Below are 26199 nucleotides of genomic sequence, written 5' to 3'. Positions count from 1 at the left end.
TAACCTACCAAAGTTACATCAACATCATCATATAGCGAACCTACTAATATCACATAGCAACCAGTGGGATCAATAATTTCCTTGGTATAGATGAAAGGGAGATTTTTCCTAAAGGCAATAACTACTCCTCTTCTCTTATGAGCGTAAGCACCATGGAAGATGGGCAATTGCGAGCTTAAGTATGGTACCTAGAGGTAGCAGAAAATATAGTTTCCTGAAGGCAAATGTTGTCGGCGTGACTAGTTTTGTAGAAGTGGAAGGCCTTTGAGCGTTTGTGGGGAGTTAAAGCCTTGGACATTGAGAAATTATTTTCTAGATAGGTGGAGCCATATCAAGGGCCTAACAGTATTGATATTCATCCCTGACCGACAGTGGGAGGAGAGGAGACGGGAAGGAAAGCGGCGGAAGGGAGAGAGAAAAAACAAACCTGTAGAAAACGAGGAACTAGGTGTGCCTGGAGTGGCAAGAAAAGTTTAGATAGTATGGCGAAGACTACTTGTGAATGCGGGGGTCACCGGCACCTGGGCACAAAGGTGCGGTAACATTATGGTTGAGGTGAACTATAAAGTGTAACAGAGGTGTTAAGAGAAGGGAAGGGGTATAATAATTATTATCAGCAGTAAACGTAAACTAGAGATGAACAATATCATTGACCATAATATAACGGGCCAAACACACAGTGCTACCAACCGGCAAAGCAAAACGTGTCTGGCAGGCCAGACATTAGAGCACTAGACAGATAATGAATTGGAAGATCACATTCTGTACATTAGGTAAGGGAGAGAGCATAATATATACAATGAGTACATGATACATGGCAGTAGCTGGAGTAAACTAGAGGAGAATAACAGCACGGACGTTAATACAGCTGGCCAGACTTATACAGTACTACCAAGTGGCGAAGCAAAACGTGTCTGGCAGGCTGGACAACAGAAGCTAATAATAAGTGGGAAGCTTATACTCTATACATTGGGGAAAGGGAAAGCACATAGCATACAGAAAGTATGAGGCAGATATGCTGCAGTTACAGGTATGTACTAGAAACGAACAGTATCATAGACAGTAACACAGCAGGCCATACACGCAATGCTAGCAAGAGGCAAAGACAAGGAGCTCGTGAGTGTTTGAAAGGGAGAAGGATAAAGGGAATTACACATTACATACACACAATCTAACTATCGATTGCGGTAGGTCTGAGGGACATGGCATAAAAAACATACAGAAAAGTGAGTACCGAATAATAGTTTCAAAACAAAGCTATATAACTCTTACATGGAGAGGAACAATCCACATAAAGCGAGTGCTTAGCCGAATTCTGAAAAGGATACATAGCCCAATATAAGAGTCAGTCTCTATGTTGGGGAGACGGCATTGTAGAGGATACCAGAGATTAGTGTGGGCAACAAGATAATATAATTCCAAGTCAAATGGAGGAAGGACAATCCTACCATAACGGTAGAGTGAATAGTGAGAAGTGTAAAAGTAATTATCCATCAGGTAGGATCGTCATGGACTCCGAACACGGTGCTAGTTCTCCCGGTGGGCCGGCTGCGATGGTTTGTGAGGAGGCACTTTGTCCCTGATGGGGCAAAGTCGAGGCCCTTCATGAGAAGACTGAGAATGTTGAATGATCAGCATCAGCAGGCAGGAGTTGCAGAGCGATCAAAGTTTTGCTTGTACGTCCGGGTTGCCAGTGTCTTAGCGCACCAGAACGTACAGTTACTGCGCGGTTCCCGGTGCACACTGTTGGCGACCGTGTGCACCGGGAACCGTGAGGCCAGCTGTTGCCGATCAGTGGCTCATTTCCGCTGATTTTGGCAATTAACCCCTTAAATGTGGCGATTAATTTCAATTGCCGCATTTTAGGGGTATCTAGCACATTGGGAGATCTCACAATGAAATCGTGAGGTTTGCAGATGGCTAGCATGGCGACCGAAGGGCAAATAATGGCTTGCGTGGCTGCCATGTACGAAGCCTATCAGGACCAGCTTCCTGTCAGTGACGGTGTGCATCGGGAACCGGGAGGTCGGCAGTCCCCAACAGCTGACACTCCACTGTTGCTGATCAGCGGCTCATCGCTGCTGATTTTGTCAATTAACCCGTTAAATGCGGCGCTCGATTGCGATCGCCGCATTTAGGGGGTTTGTAGCACATCGGCAGCCCCCGTGCAATTGTGGGGGCTGCTGATTCTTGTGATGGCACCCGGAGGCCAGACAACGGCCTCCGTGTCTGCCATGTATGGAAGCCTATGAGGACCAACCGGACCTCGTAGACTTCTTGTCAGAGTGACTGACGTCACACTGACAGTTGGAATACATTACACTACCTATCAGAGCTGCACGTAAAAAAAGAAAGTGAAAAAAGTTAATAAAAATGTTTTACAAAAGTGTAAAAATAAGATTTGTTTTCCCTATAAGAAGTCTCTTATTATAGGAAAAAAATTAAACCGTTAAACAGTACAAATATTTGGTATCACCGCGTTCGTAACGACCAATCTATAAAACTATAATGTTTTTCCCACACTGTGAAAGCCGCAAAAAAACACCAAACTAAAAACAATGCCAGAATCACAATTTTTTTGGTCACCACCCCTCCCAAAATATAAAATAAAAAGTTGCATGCACCCCAAAATAGTACCAATAAAAACGACAACCTGTCCCGCAAAAAACAAGCCCTTACACAGCTTTTTTGACTGAAAAATAAAAGTTACGGCTCTCAGAATATGGTGACACAAAAAATACCGTAATACATTTTATAAATACGTGATTTTATTGTGCAAAGGCTGCAAAACATAAAAAAACTATGTACATATGGTATTGCCGTAATCGTGTGGGCCTGCAGAATAAAATAAAACTAATTTTTAGCGCATAATGAACGCTGTAAGAAATAATTGAAAACTCCAAAATCACTGTTTTTTGGTCACCAAAGTTCTAAATAAAATGTAATAAAAAGTGATCAAAGTTGTATGTACCAAAAAATGGTACCAATAAAAAACATAAAAGTTATGGCTCTCAGAATGTGTTGATGCAAAACAATTATTTTTTTTTAACAAATAGTTTTTTCTTTGTAAAAGTAGTAAAATATAAAATATATATATATATATATATATATATATATATATATATATATATATACATACATTTGGGATCACCGTAATCGTATTGACCTGCAGAATAAAGTTAAGTTGTCATTTTTACCGCACGGTGAAAGGGGTAAAAATAAAACCCAAAAAGCAGTGGTGGAATCAGTTTTTTTTCCAATTTCACCCCGCAAAGAATTTTATTTTCGGTTGCCAAGTACATTATATGGTACTTTAAATGGTGTCAATAGAAACTACAACTCTTCCCGCAAAAAAATAAGCCCTCACACCCTCTATTGATGGAAAATTAAAAAAGTTATGGCGTTTGCAAGGTGGGGAGTGAAAAACTAAAATGGAAAAGCAAGAAAGGATCAGTCCTGCAAAGGTTAATTAATTTCTATTAAAAAAAATAATTATTACCACATGTGGGTTATTGTCATATGCGGGAGAGATTGCGGTACAAATTTAGGGTGACTTTTTCCTCCTTTATCGCTTGTGAAAATGAAAAAATTCAACATTTTAGTGGACAAAAATGTTTATATTCATTTTCACGGCCTAATTCTACTAAATTCTGCAAAAGACCTGTGTGGTATAAATGCTTACTATAACCCTAGAAAAATTCCTTGAGGGGTGTAGTTTCCCAAATGGGGTAACTTTTGGGGTGTTTCCACTGTTTTGGTCCCTCCAGGGCGTTGCAAACACGACTTGGCACTGAAAATCAATCCAGCAAAATCTGCACTCCGAAATCCAAAAGGTGCTCCTTCCCATCTGAACACTGCTGTGGGTCCAAACAGCAGTTTATTACCACATATGGGGTATTTCTGTAATCTGGAGGAGATGCTTTACAAATGTTGGGGTGCATTTTCTTCTTTATTCCTTGTAAATATTACAAATTTCTATGTTTTTTTCAGAAAAAGTAGATTTTCATTTTCACAGACTAACTCCAATAAATATAGCAAAATAGCTGTGGGGTCAAATGGCTAACTATACCTCTAGATAAATTCCTTCAGGGGTGTAGTTTACAAAATGGGGTCACTTTTATGGAGTTTCCACTGTTTTGGCACCTCAAGACGTCTTCAAACCTGACATGGTGCCTAAAATGTAATCTAAAAAAAATTAGACCCTAAAATCCTGTAGGTGCTCTTTTGCTTCTGAGGCCCGTGTTTCTGTACATTAGGGCACTAGGGCCACATGTGGGATATTTCTAAAAACTGCAGAATCTGGGCAATAGATATTGAGTTGCGTTTCTCGGGTAGTGATTTTTTGCTATGTTTTTTCCATAGACAATGCAGGTTTCTTTTTTTTTAATCATCTTTATACACGTCCTTTTTGCTATTTTAGACTTACCTGCAAACGCCGATGCTGCTGCAGAATCAACTGTAGCCTCTGTCGCCTGGTGCCGATGAGTCCTCGCTCGTCCGACATGATGCAGGACCTGAGGCAGGAAGTGACGTCACAGCGTGATCTCTGGAGAACACGCTGTGTGTCTGTGCTGCCAGAGACTGGGTGTTAACGAAGAGAAGTGGATGATGCTGATTCGTCAGCATCATACACTTCTATTCACAATGCCCAGCTAGTAAAAGAAGTAAAAACGCCCAGATGTGTACACACAATACACGCCCACTTGTACATAACTTTAAACACGCCCAGTTGTATTTAAGAAAGGCTCATTTGCATAAATATAAAAATGGTCATAACTTGGCCAAAAATGCTCGTTTTTGAAAAAAAACAAATGTTACTGTAATCTACATTGCAGCGCCGATCTGCTGCAATACGAGATAGGGGTTTGAAAATCTGGTGACAGAGCCTCTTTAAAGGGGTCCTCTGGACATTTCTTATTGATGGTCTATCTTTAGGATAGGTAATCTATATTAGATCGGTGGGGGTCCAACTCCCGTCACACCCGCCGATCAGCATTTTTGAAGGGGCAGAAGTATTTGTCGCCTTGGCCGCTTCAGTGTTTACCAGGCACAACGCCGTACACATTGGTAGCAGCTGTGCCTGGGATCAGTCCCGTACAGTTGAAGCCAATCCTGGGCACAGTCGCCCCGTGTGTGTATGGTGTTGTGCTTGTTAACTGGGAAAAGTCCACGGCGGCGAACGCTATGGTTCCATCAATCACGGACCCCAATGATCTGATATTGATGGTCTATCCTAAGGATGGGCCATCAATATAAAATGCCCAGAGGACCCCTTTAATGTAATGTTTTGAAGTTCTATATCGTGGAAGAGGTCAGGGCCAGGCAGGCTTCAGTGTGTGTTATGGGGAGTTAACACTGAGTTTTTTGACGCGGAAACCATGTCGGAAAATGTGTCAAAAAAACGTCCGAAAGCGCCTTCCATTGATTTCAATGGGAGGCGATTTTTCCTGCAATCGGTAAACCGCTCGCGGGGAAAAAGCATAATGCCCTTCGGGCGTTTCTGTCTCTGACCTCCCATTGACATCAATGTCAGGCAGAAAATGCGTTATCGCTGTATTTTTCTGCCCATGGCCCAATGGCCGAAAAACGCTGCGAAAAATGCGAGAAGTGTTCTGCCGGCAGGTCAAAATCTGCCTCAAAATTGACTGTCCTCTGCTCGAAGTAGGACGGTCTTGCGTCGTTCCCTTTAGAACCGCCCTCCATCCTCTTCCGGCCTGAGTGCTCCTACCACCTGATCCAGGTCCCAGCATCGCTGTCGTGTTCAAATGTGACAGTGCCGTGGGTATCACCAGGCATCCACCACCCCCCCACCCCCCCGGATGTCTAGTGTTAGTGATGCTACTAGCCTTGAGGGGGCCCGTGACGCCAGGCCTGGCACATATTGTAACGTGGCTACCGCGGGCCCTGTAGCTGCCGCTACGGCTGCCACTGTGGTGGTTACGCCACTGTCAACATGGCCTTAGGTTGCAGTTTGATCAGCATTAGTTAAGCCATAGCATTAGGCGGGATTCACACGACCGGGTCGCGTCCGAGCCCGAGTGCCGGCCGGTAAAATCGGCCATTCTGCCCGGCCGGTTTGCATAAAGTTATGCATCCGTGCCGGGCCGGGCAGATCCGGACAGTGACATCAGCGGCAACTCCTGAAGGGGAATCCCCATGTGTTCGGGGATTCCGCTTCAGGAGTTTCCCCTGATGTCACTGCCCAGATATGGACAGAGACATCAAGCGCTCTGTCCAGGAGCGGAATCCCCGAACACACGGGGATTCCGCTCCTTCAAGGAGCTAAAGTGCGGCTAGCACATAGCAGAGCGGGGAGATACCTCCCCGCTCTGCTATAGTGGCGTCGCTTCAGTAGTAGTAGCAGCAGCAGCTGCTAGCGGCGCCATCAAAGGTATCGCCGGGCCAGGGCGCTTTTAAAACAAGCAGGAGAAGGGAGCCAGCGCAGCGCTCCCTTCCACCTGCTGTACACCCTGGCCCTGCCACACCGTGTACAGCGATGCCATTCGTCAGAATGGCATCAACTCCTCCTCCTCACATGCACTCTGCGCTGTGACGAGGAGATAGAGCGCAAGAGCCGGAAAACCCGGCCGTCACTCGGGACACATCGCCGTGGCGGCCGGGTACCTGGGCAAAAATAGAGCATGTCCTATTTTTTGACGGGCGGTCGTGTGAATAGCCCCATTAGGGGTCTATTATTCCTAATGCAGCCGGGTGCCGGCCGATTTATGAACGGCCGGCACCCGGCCGGGAAACCCTGCCGTGTGAATGAGGCCTTAGACTTCTTTCACACGGCAGTATTTTGGTCAATATGTTGCATTAGTATTTGAAACCCAAAACCAGGAGTGGAACAAAAAGTATGAGATTTTACCTCTTTTGTTTTTTAGACCCACTTGTTGTTTTGACTAACAAATACTGATGCAAAATACTGCCGTGGAGTTTAATGGGTTCCCCAGGTTTTTTTTGTGTGTTTCTCTGGGTACTTCAGTTTCCTCAAACACTCCAAAAAATAAACTTCTAGATTATTGGCTTTCTATGACACTGGCCCTAGTGTATATGTTTAAGATCAGAATATTTAGATTGAGTTCTAAAGGGCATGTGAACTGTACAGCTCTGCAGAATTTGATCGCGCTATAAAAGCAACGAGAAATAAAAATGTTTGAAAAGAGTTATATTCATGTTTTTATAAACTTTTTTGATTCTTTTTCCCCTTATTCACTCTTACTACCCATCCTATTGATCTGTTTTTGTAATTTGTGATGTCCAGCTTGATATAGTTCCTCTGCAGAAAGGAAAAAAAAATATTTTCGGTTTGACAGATGGCAATGTCACTTTTGATAAATCAACAACTGATCTTTCCTTTGTCTACAGTGACGCCAATCTTGTTTAGCATTGATGTCATGCAAGATATTTTTTTTTATTTACCACTCTCACGACCGACTGGCTTGTCTGTGCTGACATTACATCTTTGGTTGCACTTCCTGTGCATAAAACTATTTAGCTTAAAGCATATAAGGTTATAAAATGTACATTTATCAGGTCCTTCTAAGATGTTTAAAGTAAGTTCTTGAACAAGCAATGAGCTTATGGATAAAGGACCGTAGCGTAGACGTGAGGGGAAGAAATTGAATTTGACTTATGCCACCTTTTAAACCAATATGAGTATTTTGCACCACAGTAGTCTGGAATGAACAAATGACTATAAATGCCCTTTCTCCTACATAAGGAGACCGGCACTATAATGCAGATAACCGTGGTTTTTATTTTGTATGACCAATCAGTGACATACACTTCTCATTGTTCCAGCCCAATCTTCTATCACTGCGCAATCACACTGTAACAATGGGCTGGAACAATGAGAAGTGTATGACGCTGATTGGTCACTGATTGATCAGCGACATACACTCCTCTGTACAACGCCCACTTGGTAAAAAGTAAAAACACACCCAGTTGTCTATTAAGAAACGAATTAGCATAAATCTAAAATTGTTTATAACTTGGTCAAAAATGTTTTTCAAAATAAAAACCATTGTTATCTACATTACAGCGCCGATCAGATTATGTAGGAGATAGGGCATTTATAATTTGGTGACAGAGCCTCTTTAACCCCTTAATGACAGGCCATTTTGCGCGTTAATGACCAAGGATTATTTTTTGTTTTTTCACGGTCGCATTCCAAGAGTCGTAACTTTTGTTTGTTTTTTTTTCAATTCAGTCGACATAGCCGTATAAGGGCTTGTTTTTTGCGAGACGAGTTGTATTTGTACCATTTTTAGATGCTTATAATATATCGATTAACTTTTATTAACTTTATTTTAGGAGAGAATTAAAAATAAGCAGCTGTTCCAGCATTGATTTTCACGTTATAAATTTACGCAGTTTAAATAACATGGTAACTTTATTCTATGGGTCGGCACGATTACGGGGATATCAAATATGTAAAGGTTTTATATGTTTTCCTAGGTTTGCACAATAAAAACCCTTTTAGAAAAAACGTACTTGTTTTTGCATCGCCGCATTCCAAGAGACGTAATTTCTTTATTTTTCCGTCAATGTGGGCTTGATTTTTGCGGGCCAATGTTTTCATTAGTACTATTTTGGGGTACATAGGACTTATAGGTTAACTTTTCTTTAATTTTTTATTGGGGGAACGGGAGAAAAAAGAATTTTGCAGTTGGTTTTTGCGTTTGGTTTTTTTTGGACGCCGTTCATCCGGCGGTTTAATGTGTTCATTTTATTGTTCAAGTTGTTACGATCGCGGGGATACCATGTATGTGTTATTTGTTTTGGCACTTTTACTAAATAAAACCACTTTTTGGTCGTTTTTATTTGATTTTGACTGTAAATTATTATTTTTTTTTTCACAAACTTTATTTAACCGCTTTACATTTTTTTATATTTTTTTAGTCCCACCAGGGGTCTTAACTATGCGATCTGCTGATCGCATATATAATGCTTTGGTATACTTAGTATACCAAAGCATTATTGCCTGTCAGTGTAAAACTGACAGGCAATCTATTAGGCCATGCCCCCGGCTGCCATGGAAACCCGACAGCGACCTGCGATTTCTTTGCGGGGGCGCCGATGGTGTGACAGAGGGAGCGCCCTCCCTCTGTCAAACACATTAGATGTCGCTATTGACCGCAGCATTTAATGGGTTAAACTGCCGGAATCGGATCACGCTTCGATTCCGTCAGTTGCAGCAGGAGCCAGGCTGTGTATAACAGCCGTGCTCCTGCCACTGATCGCGTGTGTACACTGTCAGTACCCGCGCGATCACAGGACGGATATATCCGCCGTCCTGCGCGACTTAGCAGCTGCAGAGGACGGATATATCCGTCCTTCGGCGTTAACAGGTTAAGATAAAAGTCGGCTGACATGGGCAATTTATACGCGGACAATCGTTTACAATGGCCAGCAGCAGACTGTTAGGCTGCATTTTTTTTTTTGGGCAGTTATCGGCGTATGGCATGATTGGGCATACATTTGCCACTTCAAGCAAGAATGGCCACCGTTTTTTAACACATTCCAAAAGCCATAATTGCTTTTATTCTTCAATCCGTGTAGCCATATGTAGGCTTGTTTTCTGCGGGACCAGATGTAGTTTCCATTGGTACCACTTTGGGGTACGTAGGACTTATTGATATGTATTCTTTTTTGGGGGGTGAAGGAAAAATAGAAATTAAAACTTTTTTAAAAAATTTTTAAGTCGTCCATCCTGCGTCCCATCATAACGTGTTACTTATATATTTGTGTGGGTTGTTTTTTTTTTTCTACACTTGTAGAAAACCCACTTCTTCTTATTTCTAATAAACTTTATTAATCTTTTAACTATTTATTTAGTCCCCTACGTCACAATGCGATCTTTTGATCGGTTATATAATGCTTTGGTATACCAAATCATTATTTCCTGTCAGTATAAAACTGACAGGCGATCTATTAGGCCGTGCCTTTGGCATTTAGCAATTTTTATGCCTGGGGGGGCTTTGTCAGGCGGCTGCTGTGGCAATCTGTTGGCAGTCCACAATCACTTTTGCGTGTCGTCGATGGGTGACAGCGGGAGCCCCCTCCCACTTTCAAGCTAATTAATGAGGCTCTGTCACCAGATTCTCAAATCCCTATCTCCTATTGCAGTGATCGGCGCTGCAATGTAGATAACAGTAACGTTTTGTTTTTTTAAAAACGTTCATTTTTGGCCAAGTTATGAGCTATTTTATATATATATATATATATATATATATATATATATGCAAATGAGCTTTGAAATAGACAATTGGGCTTTTTTTCCGTTATGTCCAACTGGGCGTGTATTGTGTTTTTAACTGGGCGTGTTTACGTGTATGACGCTGACCAATCCGTGACCAGTCAGCGTCATACACTCCTCTCCATTCATTTACACAGCAGCGATGTGCAGCCACATACACAGAGATTAACGTTAATCAAGTGTCCTGATAATGAATACACATGAAATCCAGCCTGGACGTCATGTGTATTCAGAATCCTGACACTTCTGAATCTTTTCTGTGAGATTCCAGCAAGCCACGCGTAATCTCGCGAGATTACGGAGGTAAACGAGATTTCGTTTCCCTTGCTGGAAATCTCTGCCGTGTGAGATCGATATAAGTATCGATCTCACCCGTTTAACCCCTCAGATGCGGTGCTCAATAGCGAGCACCGCATCTGAGTGGTTTTGGAGAGAGGGAGGGAGCTCCCTCTCATCCCACCGACACCCGGCGATACGATCGCAGAGTGTCAGTGTCTCCGATGGCAGCCGGGGGTCTAATAAAGGCCCCCAGGTCTGCCTGTAATGAATGCCTGCTAGGTCATGCCGCAGGCATGACCTAGCAGATGCCTGTCCGTTTTAAACGGACAGGCAATAATACGCTGCAATACAGAAGTATTGCAGTGTATTATAATGAGGATCGCATAGTGAAGTCCCCTAGTGGGACTAGTACAAAAGTAAAAAAACGTTGAATAAAGTTAATTTAAAAAAATGTGGAAAAAAAAAATGAAAAACCCACTTTTTCCCCTTACAAACTGCTTTACTATTAAAAAAAAACCCACAATAAAGTAAAAAAGTTGCACATATTTGGTATCAACGCGTCCGTAACGACCCCGACTATAAATCGATTACATTATTTAACCCGCACGGTGAACGCCGTAAAAAATAAAATAAAAAAACTATGGAAGAATTGCTGTTTTCTGTTAATCCTGACATTAAAAAAATTTGGTAAAAAGTGATCAAAAAGTCACATCTTCTCCAAAATGGTACCAATAAAAACTACAAGACGTGTCACAAAAAACAAGACCATTGGGTCGCTTTGAACTGCGCATCTGCAGTACAGAGCTAGACGGCAGAGAATGTAACGAATGGCTCCCGTACGTTATGTCCTATGCCCTGTAGCTGCCATATTCCATCTGTGTATGTGTCATTGGGGGCTTATTCAGACGAACGGGATATACGTCCGTGCAACGCGCGTGATTTTCACGCGCGTCGCACGGACCTATATTAGTCTATGGGGCAGTGCAGACAGTTGCGTGATTTTTCCGCAGCGTGAGTCCACTGCGAAAAAGTCACGACATGTCCGTTCTTCGGGGCGTATTTCGCGCATCACGCACCCGTTGAAGTCAATGGGTGCGTGAAAATCACGCTCACCACACGGAAGCACTTCCGTGGGATGAGCGTGATTCGCGCAACAGCTGTGGAAAGGATGAATGGAAACAAAAGCACCACGTGCTTTTCTGAATACAAACATCCAAACGGAGTGTCATAATGATGGCGGCTGCGCGAAAAGCACGCAGCCGCGCATCATACAAGGCTGACACACGGAGCTGTCAAGTGCCTTTTGCGCACGCAAAACGCTGCGTGTTTTGTGCGGGCAAAACGCACAAGCTCATGTGAATCCGGCCTAAGAGACACACACACACAGATGGAAGAAAATAGGGTAGCCCCCGGTAGTGTAAAAAAAAACAGTGAAAAAATAAAGTAAATATAATATTTTATTAAATAAATACACAAATTAATTAACAAAAATATGTGAAAGAGAGACCACATTTGGTGTGCATCACCTAGGTAAGGATGTATAATTGTGGAAAGGGAGAAGGAAAGTATGTGGTCTTGTAATATATAATTTATTTATTTGATTAAAATAGACAATATGTAATAAAAGTTCCAATTGGGTATGTGTGAGTGACCCCCAGACTCGCATACCCTGAAGGCCAAATAAACAGTGTGACATGTGTATGGCACTGAAACCACAATAAAAATAGCACGTTAGTGCTGTGCTACCGTGCAATTGACATGCAGCACTGTGTGAATAAGGTCCAGAGCAATGTGGGGGATGCCGAGAGCTGAGACAGCGATGCAGGACAAGTGTCCGCAGTGTTTGGCTGCAGTCCGGACGAGACAGACCTCGCTGGCACACATACAGTACAGTTGATAGCCTGTCCGCTTGTGGCAATGAAGTTAGCTACCCTTTTCGGGTGCTCTCATTTTAAATATTCCAATGTGAAATAAAATGAAACAACAATTGCTGTTTGGTGTGCTATACTACCTTTAGCCTCCCAAGATCAAATACTGCTATTTTTTTTTTTTTTAACTTCTGGGATATGCCTGTATGGAATGCCTTGTCTATTGTGCTGTATTTCTGGGCACTTGCTGGATTTCTCAGCGCAGTGTTTAAAAAAAGCTTTCACTTGTTCGTTTCTTACATTATCAGGTTTAGTTTTAATCTTAAAATGTAGAATAATGCTGTTAAATTTATATCTCCATTGTATCTACTGCAAGAGGGAAAAGAGCATAAAGTGTAATGTTTTTTTCTGCTTTATTATAGGTTTAAAGATGGAGCTTCGAGTGGGAAACAAGTACAGACTGGGCAGGAAGATCGGAAGCGGCTCCTTTGGAGACATCTATTTAGGTAACCTGGCATGTACTCTTTAATTATGCTAAAATGAAGACTTGAAACAGAACGATATTTAAAGTGGGTGGGAAATTACCTTTAATTGCATATATTTTTATTTTTCCCTGATTCATCAAATTTCAACTGAAATCCGACATGCGCCATCATTTGTTCTCCCTATTGAAAATAAACCTGCACATTTGGATGTTTCGAGCTTGCATAGGAGGAAACAACTAGCGCTGTTAATTACAGATCAATCGGCGCTCGTTTAAAGGCTCTTTACACGGGCCAGGGTAACTGGGGACGAACGATCCTTAATCGTTGGTCCTCTTACGGTTAACAAAATGTCGGCACTATGCATCCCCTGCTTACATGGGGAGATGTGCTGCTGACAACGATGACGTTTAGGGCAGCAAAAAAGATGAAATTAGCCAATGAAGGAGCGTTTGCCGATTCATCAACAGATTTTTGCCTTGTTTACACATAGCAATGATTGGCAACAAGCGTTTGTACAAATGCTTGTTCGCCCAATTATTGGCCTATGTAAATGGCCCGTAAGGTGCTCACACATGTGGCCAGTCTTCATTATTATTTCTGGTAGGTCTACTTTGAGATAACTGGTAATTACCACAACTTTGTATCTAAATGGTAAAAATGAGCAGCACTTACCGTACGATATCTCATGTCTGTCTAGTCTTAGGGTGAGATCTGTAACACGCTGACCTGTATTACATGCACGGATGTTGTTATGGCTCAGCCCACCAGGGTCAGTGTTTCTATTTCTGGGTGTACTTCAGGGAACATATGCTGACTGACTTCCATTCGCGGGTCTGAAAACACAGGCACTGTTCTGCCCCCACCTCCTCAAAGGACAGTCATGAGGGTTAAGGGAGATCCTTTGGAATTACTCCATGTTCAGACATTGGACTTAAAGAGGCTCTGTCACCAGATTTTGCAACCCCTATCTGCTATTGCAGCAGATAGGCGCTGCAATGTAGATTACAGTAACGTTTTTATTAAAAAAAAACGAGCATTTTTGGCCAAGTTATGACCATTTTTGTAGTTATGCAAATGAGGCTTGCAAAAGTCCAAGTGGGTGTGTTTAAAAGTAAAAGTCCAAGTGGGCGTGTATTATGTGCGTACATCGGGGCGTTTTTAATACTTTCACTAGCTGGGCGCTCTGATGAGAAGTAACATCCTCTTCTCTTCAGAACGCCCAGCTTGTGACAGTGCAGATCTGTAACGTCACTCACAGGTCCTGCATCGTGACGGCCACATCGGCACCAGAGGCTACAGTTGATTCTGCAGCAGCATCAGCGTTTGCAGGTAAGTCGATCTTACCTGCAAACGCTGATGCTGCTGCAGAATCAACTGTAGCCTCTGGTGCCGATGTGGCCGTCACGATGCAGGACCTGTGAGTGACGTCACAGATCTGCACTGTCACAAGCTGGGCGTTCTGAAGAGAAGAGGATGTTACTTCTCATCAGAGCGCCCAGCTAGTGAAAGTATTAAAAACGCCCCGATGTACGCACATAATACACGCCCACTTGGACTTTTACTTTTAAACACACCCACTTGGACTTTTGCAAGCCTCATTTGCATAACTACTATAATGGTCATAACTTGGCCAAAAATGCTCGTTTTTTTTTAATAAAAACGTTACTGTAATCTACATTGCAGCGCCTATCTGCTGCAATAGCAGATAGGGGTTGCAAAATCTGGTGACAGAGCCTCTTTAAGGTATTGGCTGCTGAACAGGGACAAGAAATGTAAAGACAGCTCAGACCTAACATAATCAGGTACTTGGCTCATCCCTTCCTATGTAACTGCATACCCTGCTTGCCTAAGTATAAACCGTTCATTATGTTTTTTTTAGAAATAACCTTAACAGAGCACCACCCAGACTGTCTTTCTGCCGGTTTTGTTAAACCTGAGGATGTAGTCTTTTGTAAATAGTCTAGTCTGTTCTAAGCGGTTTGCATAATTTGACTGCAGTATTTCAGGTATTTGTCCCTTTCTTCACAATGCTGTACCTGGACTCCTCTGCTGAGATCCATTTCAGTTTTTTATTTATGAAATGTTAAATATTTGTGTCAAAAAATACAAAAATATTGTAGGTATGATACCTTTATTGGCTAACGAGAAATTATATATGCAAGCTTTGAGCACACAGGCTTCTTCAGGCAAGTTTACAAATGAATGACTTAGAAAAAAGCACAACATTTTAGGCTTCGTTCACATCTCCGTCGGGACTTTGTTCATGGGTTCTGTCTGAGCTTTCAGTCAGGGGAACCCATGAACGAAATCCGAACTGAAACTGAAACCAGAGGTTTACATTTGCATCACCATTGATTTCAATGGTGACTGATCCGGTGCAAATGGTTTCCGTTTGTCACCGTTGTGTAAGGGTTTCGTCGTTTTGACGGAATAAATACTGTAGTCGACTGTGCTATTCATTCTGTCAAAACGTCGGAACCCTTACACAACGGTAGCAAACGGAAACCGTTTGCACTGGATCTGTCACCATTGAAATCAATGGTGATGCAGACGGAAACCTATGGTTTCAGTTTGGATTCCGTTCATGGGTTCTCCTGACGGGAAGCACTGACTGAATTCATGAACGAAGCCTAAGATATTATACAAAGACAACTTGTACATGAGGTGATACGTCATTAAATAAGCCCGGGCAATAAAACCGAGGTTATAGGGGTGATGTCTTAGGAGTTAAGGGATCTGGAGTCAGTCTGATGGGGGATGTGACGTGTGTCCATGTATTGGCTCATAAATCAAGGTGTTCGATTGAGTCCTTGTGTCAATCACTGGAATGTTATCAGCTTGAATTTCCAAGTTACTCTTTCTCTGTCGTTCTTAAAGTGACCATTCAGTATTAGGATCTTTAAAGGGATTGGTTAGGAAAAAAATATTTTCTAAAAAGTGTTCCCAAGCATTGGTTTGCCTTCCCTAAAACCCCTACTAACGTTCTAACCAGTTTCGGTTTGATCTCCGTCGTCACTGGTTCTCTTTCTGCCTGTTTACATGGCTTGCTTCTGTTCCTGTTTTGCAACCCACCATACCCATGATCCCTTGCTGCATCTGAGGAGACAGCTTAGACCCCCCCTTCCTCCACAGCATCTCGGCTATTTGCATTCTGCCACACCCCTCTATGTTCACAGGTCATTCCCTGCTCTAATTAGTCACCCAGCTCCTTGCACTAACACCCAGCAATAATCATACAGGGATGATAGGGGGTTTATATACAAGGATGATGGGGGGGTTATATACAGGGATGATGGGGGGGGGGGGTTATATACAGGGTTTATGGGGCTAATACACAGGGAAGATGGGGTTATATACAAGGATGTTAGGGCTAATACATCGGGATGATGGCGGGTATATACAGGGATGATATAACTCCATCATCCCTGTTTTCAACCCGTATATAACCCCGATCATCCCTGTGTATTACCCCCATTATCACCGTGTATATATAAACCTATATATATATATATATATATATATATATATATATATATATATATATATATATATATATATATATATATATATAGGTCCTTCTCAATGAATTAGAATACCATCAAAAAGTTAATTTATTTCAATAATTCAATTCACAAAGTGTAACCTCATAAATTATATAGATTCATTTCACGCAGAGTGATCTATTTCCAGCGTTTTTTCTTCTAATGATGATTATGGCTAACCGTTTATGAAAACCCAAAATTGAGTCTCCTAGAATATTATACTGTATAAGCCCAAGGTCAAAAATTATTTTTTAATACCGATATGTTAACCTACTGAAAAGTATGTACAGTATATGCCCTCAATACTTGGTCGGGCTCCTTTTGCATGAATTACTGCATCAATGCTGCGTGGCATGGAGGCGATCAGCCTATGGCACTGCTGAGGTGTTATGGAAGTCCAGGTTGCTTTGATAGCGGCCTTCAGCTCGTCTGCATTGTTGGGTCTGGTGTCATCTTCCTCTTCACAATACAACATAGATTCTCTATGGGGTTTAGGTCCGGCGAGTTTGCTGGCTAATCAAGCGCAGTGATACTGTAGTTATTAAACCAGGTATTGGTACTTTTGGCAGTGTGGGCAGGTGCCAAGTCCTGCTGGAAAATGAAATCAGCATCTCCATAAAGCTTGTCAGCAGAGGGAAGCATGAAGTGCTCTAAAATTTCCTTGTAGGCGGCTGCGTTGTTTCTGAACTTGATATAACATAGTGGACCAACCCCAGCAGATGACATGGCTCCCCAAACCATCACTGACTGTGGAAACTTCACAACGGACCGTAAGCAACTTGGCTTGAGTGCATCTCCACTCTTCCTCCAGATTCTGGGACCTTGATTTCCAAATTAAATGCAAAATTTACTTTCATCCTAAAACAGAACTTGGGACCACTGAGCAACAGTGTTAATCCACTGGGTTAACTCAGCCAGCACTTCCTTCTGAAAAGTGGCACGGCATGTCAGGTAGTGGGACCAGAGGTTGGGCTCTAAAGAGCCCATGAAACATCCGCCCGGCCCACTGCCTGTGAACGTAGTTAACGCGCTGTGCCTCTTTTCAGCCAGAAGTGCTGGCTGAGTAAAGGCACGGAACGTCACAGGAAATTAAAAATTTGCTCTGGATATGGTTACGTGACTGCTAATTCGAAGTAAGTAGCCGTTCCAAAAATAAAAAGACATTATATTAGGTTAGGTTAAAATAGAAATAAAATGTATTCCTTTATTTCTTTAAATCTGCCAAGCTTTGGTCTGGTCTTGAAGTGTTTTCCCGCGTGTGTATCCAGCTCCTGTTTGTGTTAAAAAAATGTGAAGTATATATTGCATTCATGTGGATGAGGCTATATGGCATCATGCCACATTAAGTTGATACTTACTTAATAAGGCCATCATATTTAACTTTAGCTTTTAACTGACCAATTTTGCCTTTACATTTCACAAATAAATCTGTCATCTGTAAAATTGTGATTAGATATCTTATTATATATAGGACTATATGTGCCATATATTTTTATGAGTATTCACTGTAGTAAACCAGCAGATCAGCTGATGAACGAACGTTTGCTCATTTATTGGCTGATCATTGCCCTTTTTACACAGGACAATGATTGTTAACAAGCATTCATATAAAAGGTGTAATAGAGCCTTCAAGGGGTTTGCCCATCAGAGAAATTGATGGCATATCCACAGGATATACCATAAATGTCAGATGCAAGTCTCACCTCTGGGACCCGCACCGATCTCTAGAACGGGGCCCCCTTGACCCCTATTGTACCCTTCTTGGTTCCTGCTGCCTCCCAGGCCACTTCCTGATTACATGGTTTAACAGTAAAATGTTTTTGTAACTCCCATAGAAGTGATTGACTATGTAATCAGAAAGTGGTCGGGAGTCAGCGGGGAACAGGGAGAGGCCCTGATGGGCAAACCCTTTTACATGAACTCTTAGGGTATGTTCACACGGCCTATTTACGGACGTAATTCGGGCGTTTTTGCCCCGAATTACGTCTGAAAATAGCGCCTCAATAGCGCTGACAAACATCTGCCCATTGAAAGCAATGGGCAGACGTTTGTCTGTTCACACGAGGCGTATATTTACGCGCCGCTGTCAAATGACGGCGCGTAACTAGACGCCCGCGTCAAAGAAGTGACCTGTCACTTCTTTGGCCGTAATTGGAGCCGTTCTTCATTCACTCCAATGAATAGCAGCGCCAATTACGGCCGTAATTGACGCGGCGTTCAAGCGCCTGCACATGCCGGTACGGCTGAAATTACGGGGATGTTTTCAGGCTGAAACATCCCCGTAATTTCAGCCGTTACGGACCCCCGCCGTGTGAACATACCCTAATTCCGGATCGTTGCCCTGTGTAAACATGTCAAGGATCAGCCAATAAATGAGCCAACGCTCGTTCATTGACTGATCTGCTTGTTTACGCAGCAAAGAAAATGGTCATATGCGTTTCTTTGTGAGGTGCCTCTGTGCTGAAAAAGCATAGTGGCCAAATGTTTTGAGACTGACACAAATTTCGGATTTCATATTTTAGTCTGTTTCTGAAGTACAACTCTAAGCATTTCATAAGTTTTTAAACTTTTATTGACAAATACATCAAGTTTATGCAGACTCAATATTTACAGTGTTGGCCCTTCTTTTTCAAGACTTCTGTAATTCGCCCTGACACGCTGGATATCCGCTTCTGGGCCAAATCCTGACTGATGGCAACCCATTCTTTCCTAATCAGTGCTTAGGAAAATTGACAATTTCTGTGTGCTTTGTTTGTCCACCTGCTTTTTGAGGATTGACCACAGGTTCCCAATTGGCTTGAGATCTGCAGAGTTTCTTGGCCATGGACTCAAAATTTCAATGTGCTCACCGAGCCACTTAGTTAGCACTTTTGCCTTTGTGAGATGGTGCTCCATCATGCTGGAAAAAAGCATTCTTCATCACCAAATTGCTCCTGGATCGTTGGGAGAAGTTGCTCTTGGAGGATGTTTAGATACCATTTTTTTTATTCGTGGAAGTGTTATTAGACTAAATTGAGCCCACTCCCTTGCATGAAAAGCAACCCCATGCATGTATGGTCTCCGGTTGCTTTATTGTTGGTATGACCAGGACTCATGGTAGCGCTCACCTTTTCTTCTCCGGACAATCATTCTTCTAGATGTCACAAACAGTCTGAAGGGGGCTTAATCAGAGAAAATAACTTTACCACAGTCCAATCCATGTACTTCCTGCAGAATGTCAGTCTGTCCTTGATGATTTTCTTGGAGAGAAGTGGCTTACTTGACACGAGGCCAGCCTCCTAAAGCCTTCGCCTCACTGTGCCTGCAGATGCACTGACACTGGCCTGCTGCCATTCCTGAGCATGCTCTACACTGGTGTTGAACCGATCGCATATTGAATCCCCTTTACAAGATGTTCCTGGCACTTGCTGGGCTTTCTTGGGCATCCTGAAGCTTTCTTCACAGCAATTGAATCTCTCTCCCTGAAGTTCTTGATGATCCGATAAATGGTTGATTTAGGGACAATCTTACAAGCAGCAATGTCTGCCTGTAAAGCCCTTTTGATGCAAATCAATGATGACTTCACTTGTTTCCTTGGAAGTAACCATGGTTAACAGAAGAAGATAATGATTTAATCCCTTAGTGACCACCAATACGCCTTTTCACTGCGGTCACTAAGGGGCCTTAGACTAGGTCGTCACCTTTTTATGGCGGCCCAGTCTAAGTCCTGCACGGGTGTCCCGTGCAGGCTGGAGCTGGGCTGTCTGACAGCCAAGCTCCAGCTCCAATGGCTGAGGTCGAAGTCATGGCAGCCGGGGGCCCTATAAAAGCCCTAAAGGTCTGCCCTAGGCATATGCCTATTAGGACGTGCCAGATTTACACTGACAGGCAATAATACAAAGTATACCAAAGCATTATAGCAGCGATCTAAAGATCGCATCGTGAAGTCCCCTAGTGGGACTAAAAAAATAAGTAATGTGAAATAAAAATGAATAAAAACGACCGTAAAAATAATAAATGTTTCCCATAAGTGGTTTTATTTAGTTAGTGTAAAAGATAAAAGTACACATATATGGTATAGCTGCGTCCGTAACGACCCATACAAAGTTTAATATGTAATTTAAACCACAAGATGAACACTGTAAAAAAAACGCAAAAACCAATGGCGAAATTGCTGTCTTTTTCCATTGCCCCGCAAAAAAGTCAGAATAAAAGTTAATTTATAAGTCCCATGTACCCCAAATCAGTACCAATCAATACTATGTCCCTCAAAAAACAAGCCGTCATATTTCTACATTGACGGAAAAATAAAAAAATTACGGCTCTTGGAATGCGACGATGCAAAAACAAATAATTTCAGTTCAAAAGAGTTTTTTTATTGTGCAAAAGTCGTAAAACCTATACATATGTGGTATCGTCTTAACCGTACCGACCCATAGAATAAAGGTAACGTGTTTACGCCGCACAGTAAACGGCGTGAATTTAAAACGCATAGAACACTGTCGGAATTTCAGTGGTCTTTTGTATTCTCCCCCCAAAAAAAAGTTAATGAATGTTAATCAAAAAAAGATACGTACCCTAAAATGGTGCCATTTAAAAAGTACAACTAATCCCGCAAAAAAACAAGTTCTCATACAGCTATGTAGATGGAAAAATAAAGTTATAGCTTTCTAAATGCGACTATAGAAAAACGAAAAAGATAGCTTGGTTATTTGGGCCTAAAATAGGCTGGTCACTAAGGGGTTAAATTAAACCCATCCCCCTTTTAAAGATCTTCTAATTATATCAGCATATCAGCTGCCTTATCCTCATTAACCCTTTCTCTTGAGCTAAGAAGATCACTGAAATGATGTTAGCAGGTCATTTTGTGGCAGGGCTGAAATGCAGTGGAAATTTGTTTTTTTTAATTTCTTTTTCATGGCAAGGAATGACTTTTCAATTAATTGCAATTTATCTGATCACTCTTCATAACAATCTAGAGTTCATGCAAATTGCCACTATAAAAACTGAAGCTTCAAACTTTGTGAAAACCAAAACTTTTGGCCAGGACTTTACGCTTTTCAGTACAGCTGAAAAGACCTGTGCTGCTTCATACCCCCGAGTGTAGGTCAATAATTTGGCATATGTGGGGTAAATGGGACCCAATAGATATGTACGCCAAACCAAAAATGCTATGTGTACATAACCTTACTTTTGTAAGGTTAGGCACAGATGTAAAGGCATTGTGCAAAACAAACTATCTTATTTCAAGCGGACCTGTATCGGAAATTATTAGAGCCGCCATACACGCATAATAGCTGTTGGCTGAGGGCTTGTTCGGATCGGGACCTTCCCGTAAAGATACACACTCTACCGAGCATGCATGTTTATTCAATAGGGAAGAGGCAGATGAGCTGCTGCCAGACACTTCTGACAGCGACTTCTTTCCCAATACAAGATAGGATAGGGCATGTTGAAATCCAACATGCCTGATCTAAGGCCTCATGCACACGACAGTATTTTCATCTATCCAGAAATACTGTCCGTAAATACGGATCCGTAGGCATCCGGGTGTCTGTAAATACGGTCCGTATTGCATCCGTATTCCATCCGTATATACGGGTCTGTGGAAAAAAAGGAAGGATGCAAATGTCATCAGCATGTTGCATAGCAACACTTCCGTAAATACAGACGGTATACCGATGCACATCCGTATACTGTCCGTATTTATGGAAGCTCCCATAGACTTATGGGAGAGTCCTTGCTGTAATTACTGACAAGTATAGGACCGGTTCTAAATTTTTTTTAGCATGGACACCCATCAGTAAACATACTGAAAAGTGTCCGTGGCCAATAGAAATGAATGGGTCCGTAATTACCTTCAGTAATTACTGATGAAAAATACTGTCGTGAGCATGGGGCCCAGAGTCGGGCCCGATGCACACGACCGTAATAAACCCGCGTTTTTGCGGACCCCAATTGCGGTCTGCAAAAACGGACCCATTCACTTTCATTGAACGCGGACACCTTTCCGTATCGCTACAGATGAGTGTACGTGCCGTAGAAATGTTCTGAAAATTATGGAACATGTCCGTTCTTTTGCATTTTGCGTGTCGTGCTCCCGTACTTTGTATGGGAGCACGGACCGACAATGCCGGTGGCAATCGGCGGCCGTCCGGGCCGTGATTACGGGCACGGCCGTGTGCATGGGGCCTAACAATAGGGATATCCCTATACGGTACATTAGATTATCGCCAGATCCTCTGTTAAAGGCTGCTTAACAAATACTTAATAGACAGCTGCCTGAACACGTATATGCTGTATGCAGTGATGTAACTACCGCTGTAGCCGTAGCGGCTATTACGGGGGCCCATGCCGCCCGCCGGCACAGGCCCATCCCACCCATGACCGGAGGTTCCACCAGCAGCCGCTATAGTTGCTACAGTGCGACACCACTGAACACTACGGCAGAGCAGGGAGGTATCTCTCCTCTCTGCCATTAAAGGGGTTGTTCCTACAAAACACATGTATCCCCTAGCCACAGGATAGTGGATACATGTGTTATTGCTGGGAGGCCCAGGGATAAGGAGAAAGGGGGACCGAAAGTCTTCCGGCGTCTGTGTTTGGCAGCTCCGTAGAAATTAATGGAGCGCCGGTCGCGCTTGTGCGCATGCGTGACCGGCACTCCTTTTATTTTTATTGAGCTGCCGGACACAGACCGCTGTAGTCCGAGGTTTCTCATGGGGAACTTCGGGGGACCGAAGGGGTCCCAACGATCACACATGTATACCCTATCCTGTGGATACGGGATTCATGTCTTTTGTGGGACAAACCATAGGCTGCAGGCTGTTTTTTTGTTTGTTTTTGGAGGGGGGAGGGGTTGGGTCTGTATGGTGCTATCTACAGGGTGGGCCCTGTGTGTCGGAATCTACAGGGAGGCACAATCTACAAGAGGGGTTGTGTGGCACCCAGGGGAGGGGGTCAGTCAAGACTTTGCTATGGGGCCCAGTCTTTCCTAGTTACGCTCCTGACTGTATGGTACATGTTACTGCTATCACTCATGCATAGCCTGACCGTAAGAGGAAGGCGATCCCTATTATGTCCCAGAGCTTGTGATCCGTCCGTTCAGTTGCTGATTTGCTTGCAGCAAAGAGAAAACAGGAAGTTTCTTGCCATTTAGAGGGAGAGGAAAGGGGAGACCGTTGCAGTGTAAGGGGTGCTTGTGGGGGCTATGTAGCTGCTCATAAAGCCATCTTCCATTTCAGATGTGTGAGGCTTGTGCTTAGCAATGGGTTAAAGAGGCTCTGTCACCAGATTATCAAATCCCTATCTCCTATTGCATGTGATCAGCTCTGCAATGTAGATAACAGTAAAGTTTTTTTGTTTTTTTTAAAAACGATCATTTTTTGGCTAAGTTATGAGCAATTTTATATTTATGCAAATGAGCCTTTCTAATGGACAACTGGGAGTGTATTGTGTTTTTAGCAACTGGGCGTGTTTACTTCTTTCACTGCACAATCACACTGTGCTGTAGATCATGCTGGGCTGGAACAATGAGAAGTGTATGACGCTGATTGGTCAGCGTCATACACTCCTCTGTACAACACCCAGTTGGTAAAAAGTAAAAACACACCCAGTTGTCCATTGAGAGTCATTAGCATAAATCTAAACTAGCTCATAACTTGCTCAAAAATTATCGTTTTTCAAAATAAAAACCACTGCTGTTCTCTACATTTACAGCGCCAATCCGATTATGTAGGAGATAGGGCACTTATAATCTGGTGACAGAGTCTCTTTAAGTAACCGTGCTGCCCATGGAAAGAGCAGAGAAGGATGGAGACCTGACTAGGACTGTCCCCGCCCCATCCTCTGCTGTAGTAAACTCCTGCTGTGTCTACTCCCATCTGCTTGGCTATGCCAAGAGGCTTCTGGTTTATCTCTGATTAGACATGCAAAGCAGTATCGCCAAAGGCTTGTACGAAATCTAGGCATAGGAACTTCTGCTTATTTGCTTATAGATTTGTCCTATTTGAGTTTTGTTATAGATTTCCATTGGAATGATAACATATTTTTGTTTCTTGCATTGTGATGATGGAAGTTACCAGATTACTCTTGACATTTAGTTTTAGGAGTTTGGTAATAGATTAGTAGTTAGTAATTTTCCAAGGACTTTTTCTGATTCATCCACAGCTACTTGCTTAGCTAGTAGTTTATGCAGTTATAGCCAAGTGACTCAGCAACTAGCTGTTTGACTGCTTGTTTATTTGAAGAATAAAAATTGTATGAAGTCACCAAATGTCACCTGTACAGAAAGCCCGACCAGATTACAAATGTTATGGGTTTATCTAAAATTACTTTGTGTATATCTCTATCTCTAGATGTATATTATTGTATGTGTACATTTAATATACTTTGCCTAATATCTTCATATGAATAAAAAACAAACAAAAAAACAATCTACACAATATTTTCCCATCAAGATATTGGTTTTAAGCAAAAATGGTCTGGCTTAATAGAAAGGGGTGGGGGGTACAATACATCCACCAACCCCTTTTCCATTTTGTGATGTCAGGGCAGTGTTTTTTAAGTATTATTCTCTTTGCCAAATGACTACTTGGCCCTCTGGTTTTAGTAGCATTGTAGTTCATAGACCTCAAAACCTAAACTACGTAATAAATAGTTGTATTGTTAAGGCCCTTTTACAAGTGTCAATGCTTTGGTGAGCGAGCGTTTCCGATCATTGCCCTGTGCCGCTGTCCTGTCACATGGGATGAAACGTCATCCCAGGGGAGCTGGCCTGGATGAAGACGCACATAATTCTGGCTATGTATAATATTTTTTTATTTTTTTTCTGAGTTGTGATTTTTGCAGCGGAATCGCAGCTTTTACGCTGCAAAAATGACAACATCTGTTATTTGTTGAGTTTTACCTCCCAATTGAATTCAATGGAGAAAAGCAGCGATTATGCAAATACAATTGACATGCTGCAGATTTTAAAAAAACGCAGTACAGTATTTACGCTACGTGTTTTTTTTACGGCGCACATCGCACAAGTTAAATAATGGTATATTGTATTGGTTCAGACTTTTACTGACGCAACAGAACTAATTTTGTTTTATTATTTGTATTTTTCACATTACTTTAAAGGCAAGATGGGTAAAGGGATTTTTTTTAGTTTTTTTTTTAAACACCTTTTATTAGCCCCCCTAGGGAACTTGAACCAGCGATTGTTAGATTGCTGGTACAATACACTGCAATACTAATGCATTGCAGTATATTGTCATTTTTGCAGGGTTTAACAGAGGCAGAGTGAAGGCAGTCCTGGGGGCCTTCATTAGGCTCCTGGGCTGCCATGACAATCATCGGCACCCTGCGATCTTGTCGCGGGCGGCCCGATGAGCTTTCGTATGGCGCTACCCCCCTCTTTTCAACACCTCAGATTCTGGGGTCGCGATTGACCGCAGCATTTGAGTGGTTAAACGACCAGCAACAGTTCGATTGCTGTTCCTGGCCGTTAGTCCCGGATGTCAGCTGTAACACAAAGCTGACACCCGTTCAGTTTGGAGTGCGCTCCATACTTCCCATTAACGCTTATCACGTACATGTACGTGATAATGCATTAAGGGGTTAAAGGCTTTGCTTTCCACCATTTGCTTTCAATCTGTACAGCAAGACAAGCTGAGAGCATTTAGATTTGGTATTTGTTAAATTATTTGTAATTTCTTTGGTTAATAGTGCAATGGTGAGGTCAGCAGTGTATAGGTGAATATGGGCAGGCCATTTGGATACTGCATTATTACCCAAAT

The 26199-nt window shown here is 42.5% G+C and overlaps 1 protein-coding gene across 2 annotated transcripts in view; it reads left to right on the top strand.

Annotated features, from left to right (window-relative positions):
- The window catches only part of CSNK1E (casein kinase 1 epsilon), a 91230-nt gene that overhangs the window by 21050 nt on the left and 43981 nt on the right, over positions 1-26199 (top strand). For both annotated transcript variants that reach the window (XM_075833694.1, XM_075833695.1), the window contains exon 2: positions 12831-12914. In XM_075833694.1, the coding sequence (XP_075689809.1) occupies positions 12831-12914 (84 nt within the window). The remainder of the gene's footprint in view (positions 1-12830; positions 12915-26199) is intronic.

Source organism: Rhinoderma darwinii, chromosome 7 (assembly GCF_050947455.1).
Source record: "Rhinoderma darwinii isolate aRhiDar2 chromosome 7, aRhiDar2.hap1, whole genome shotgun sequence".
NCBI lineage: Eukaryota > Metazoa > Chordata > Amphibia > Anura > Rhinodermatidae > Rhinoderma > Rhinoderma darwinii.
This window is presented reverse-complemented; position numbering and strand designations above follow the sequence as displayed.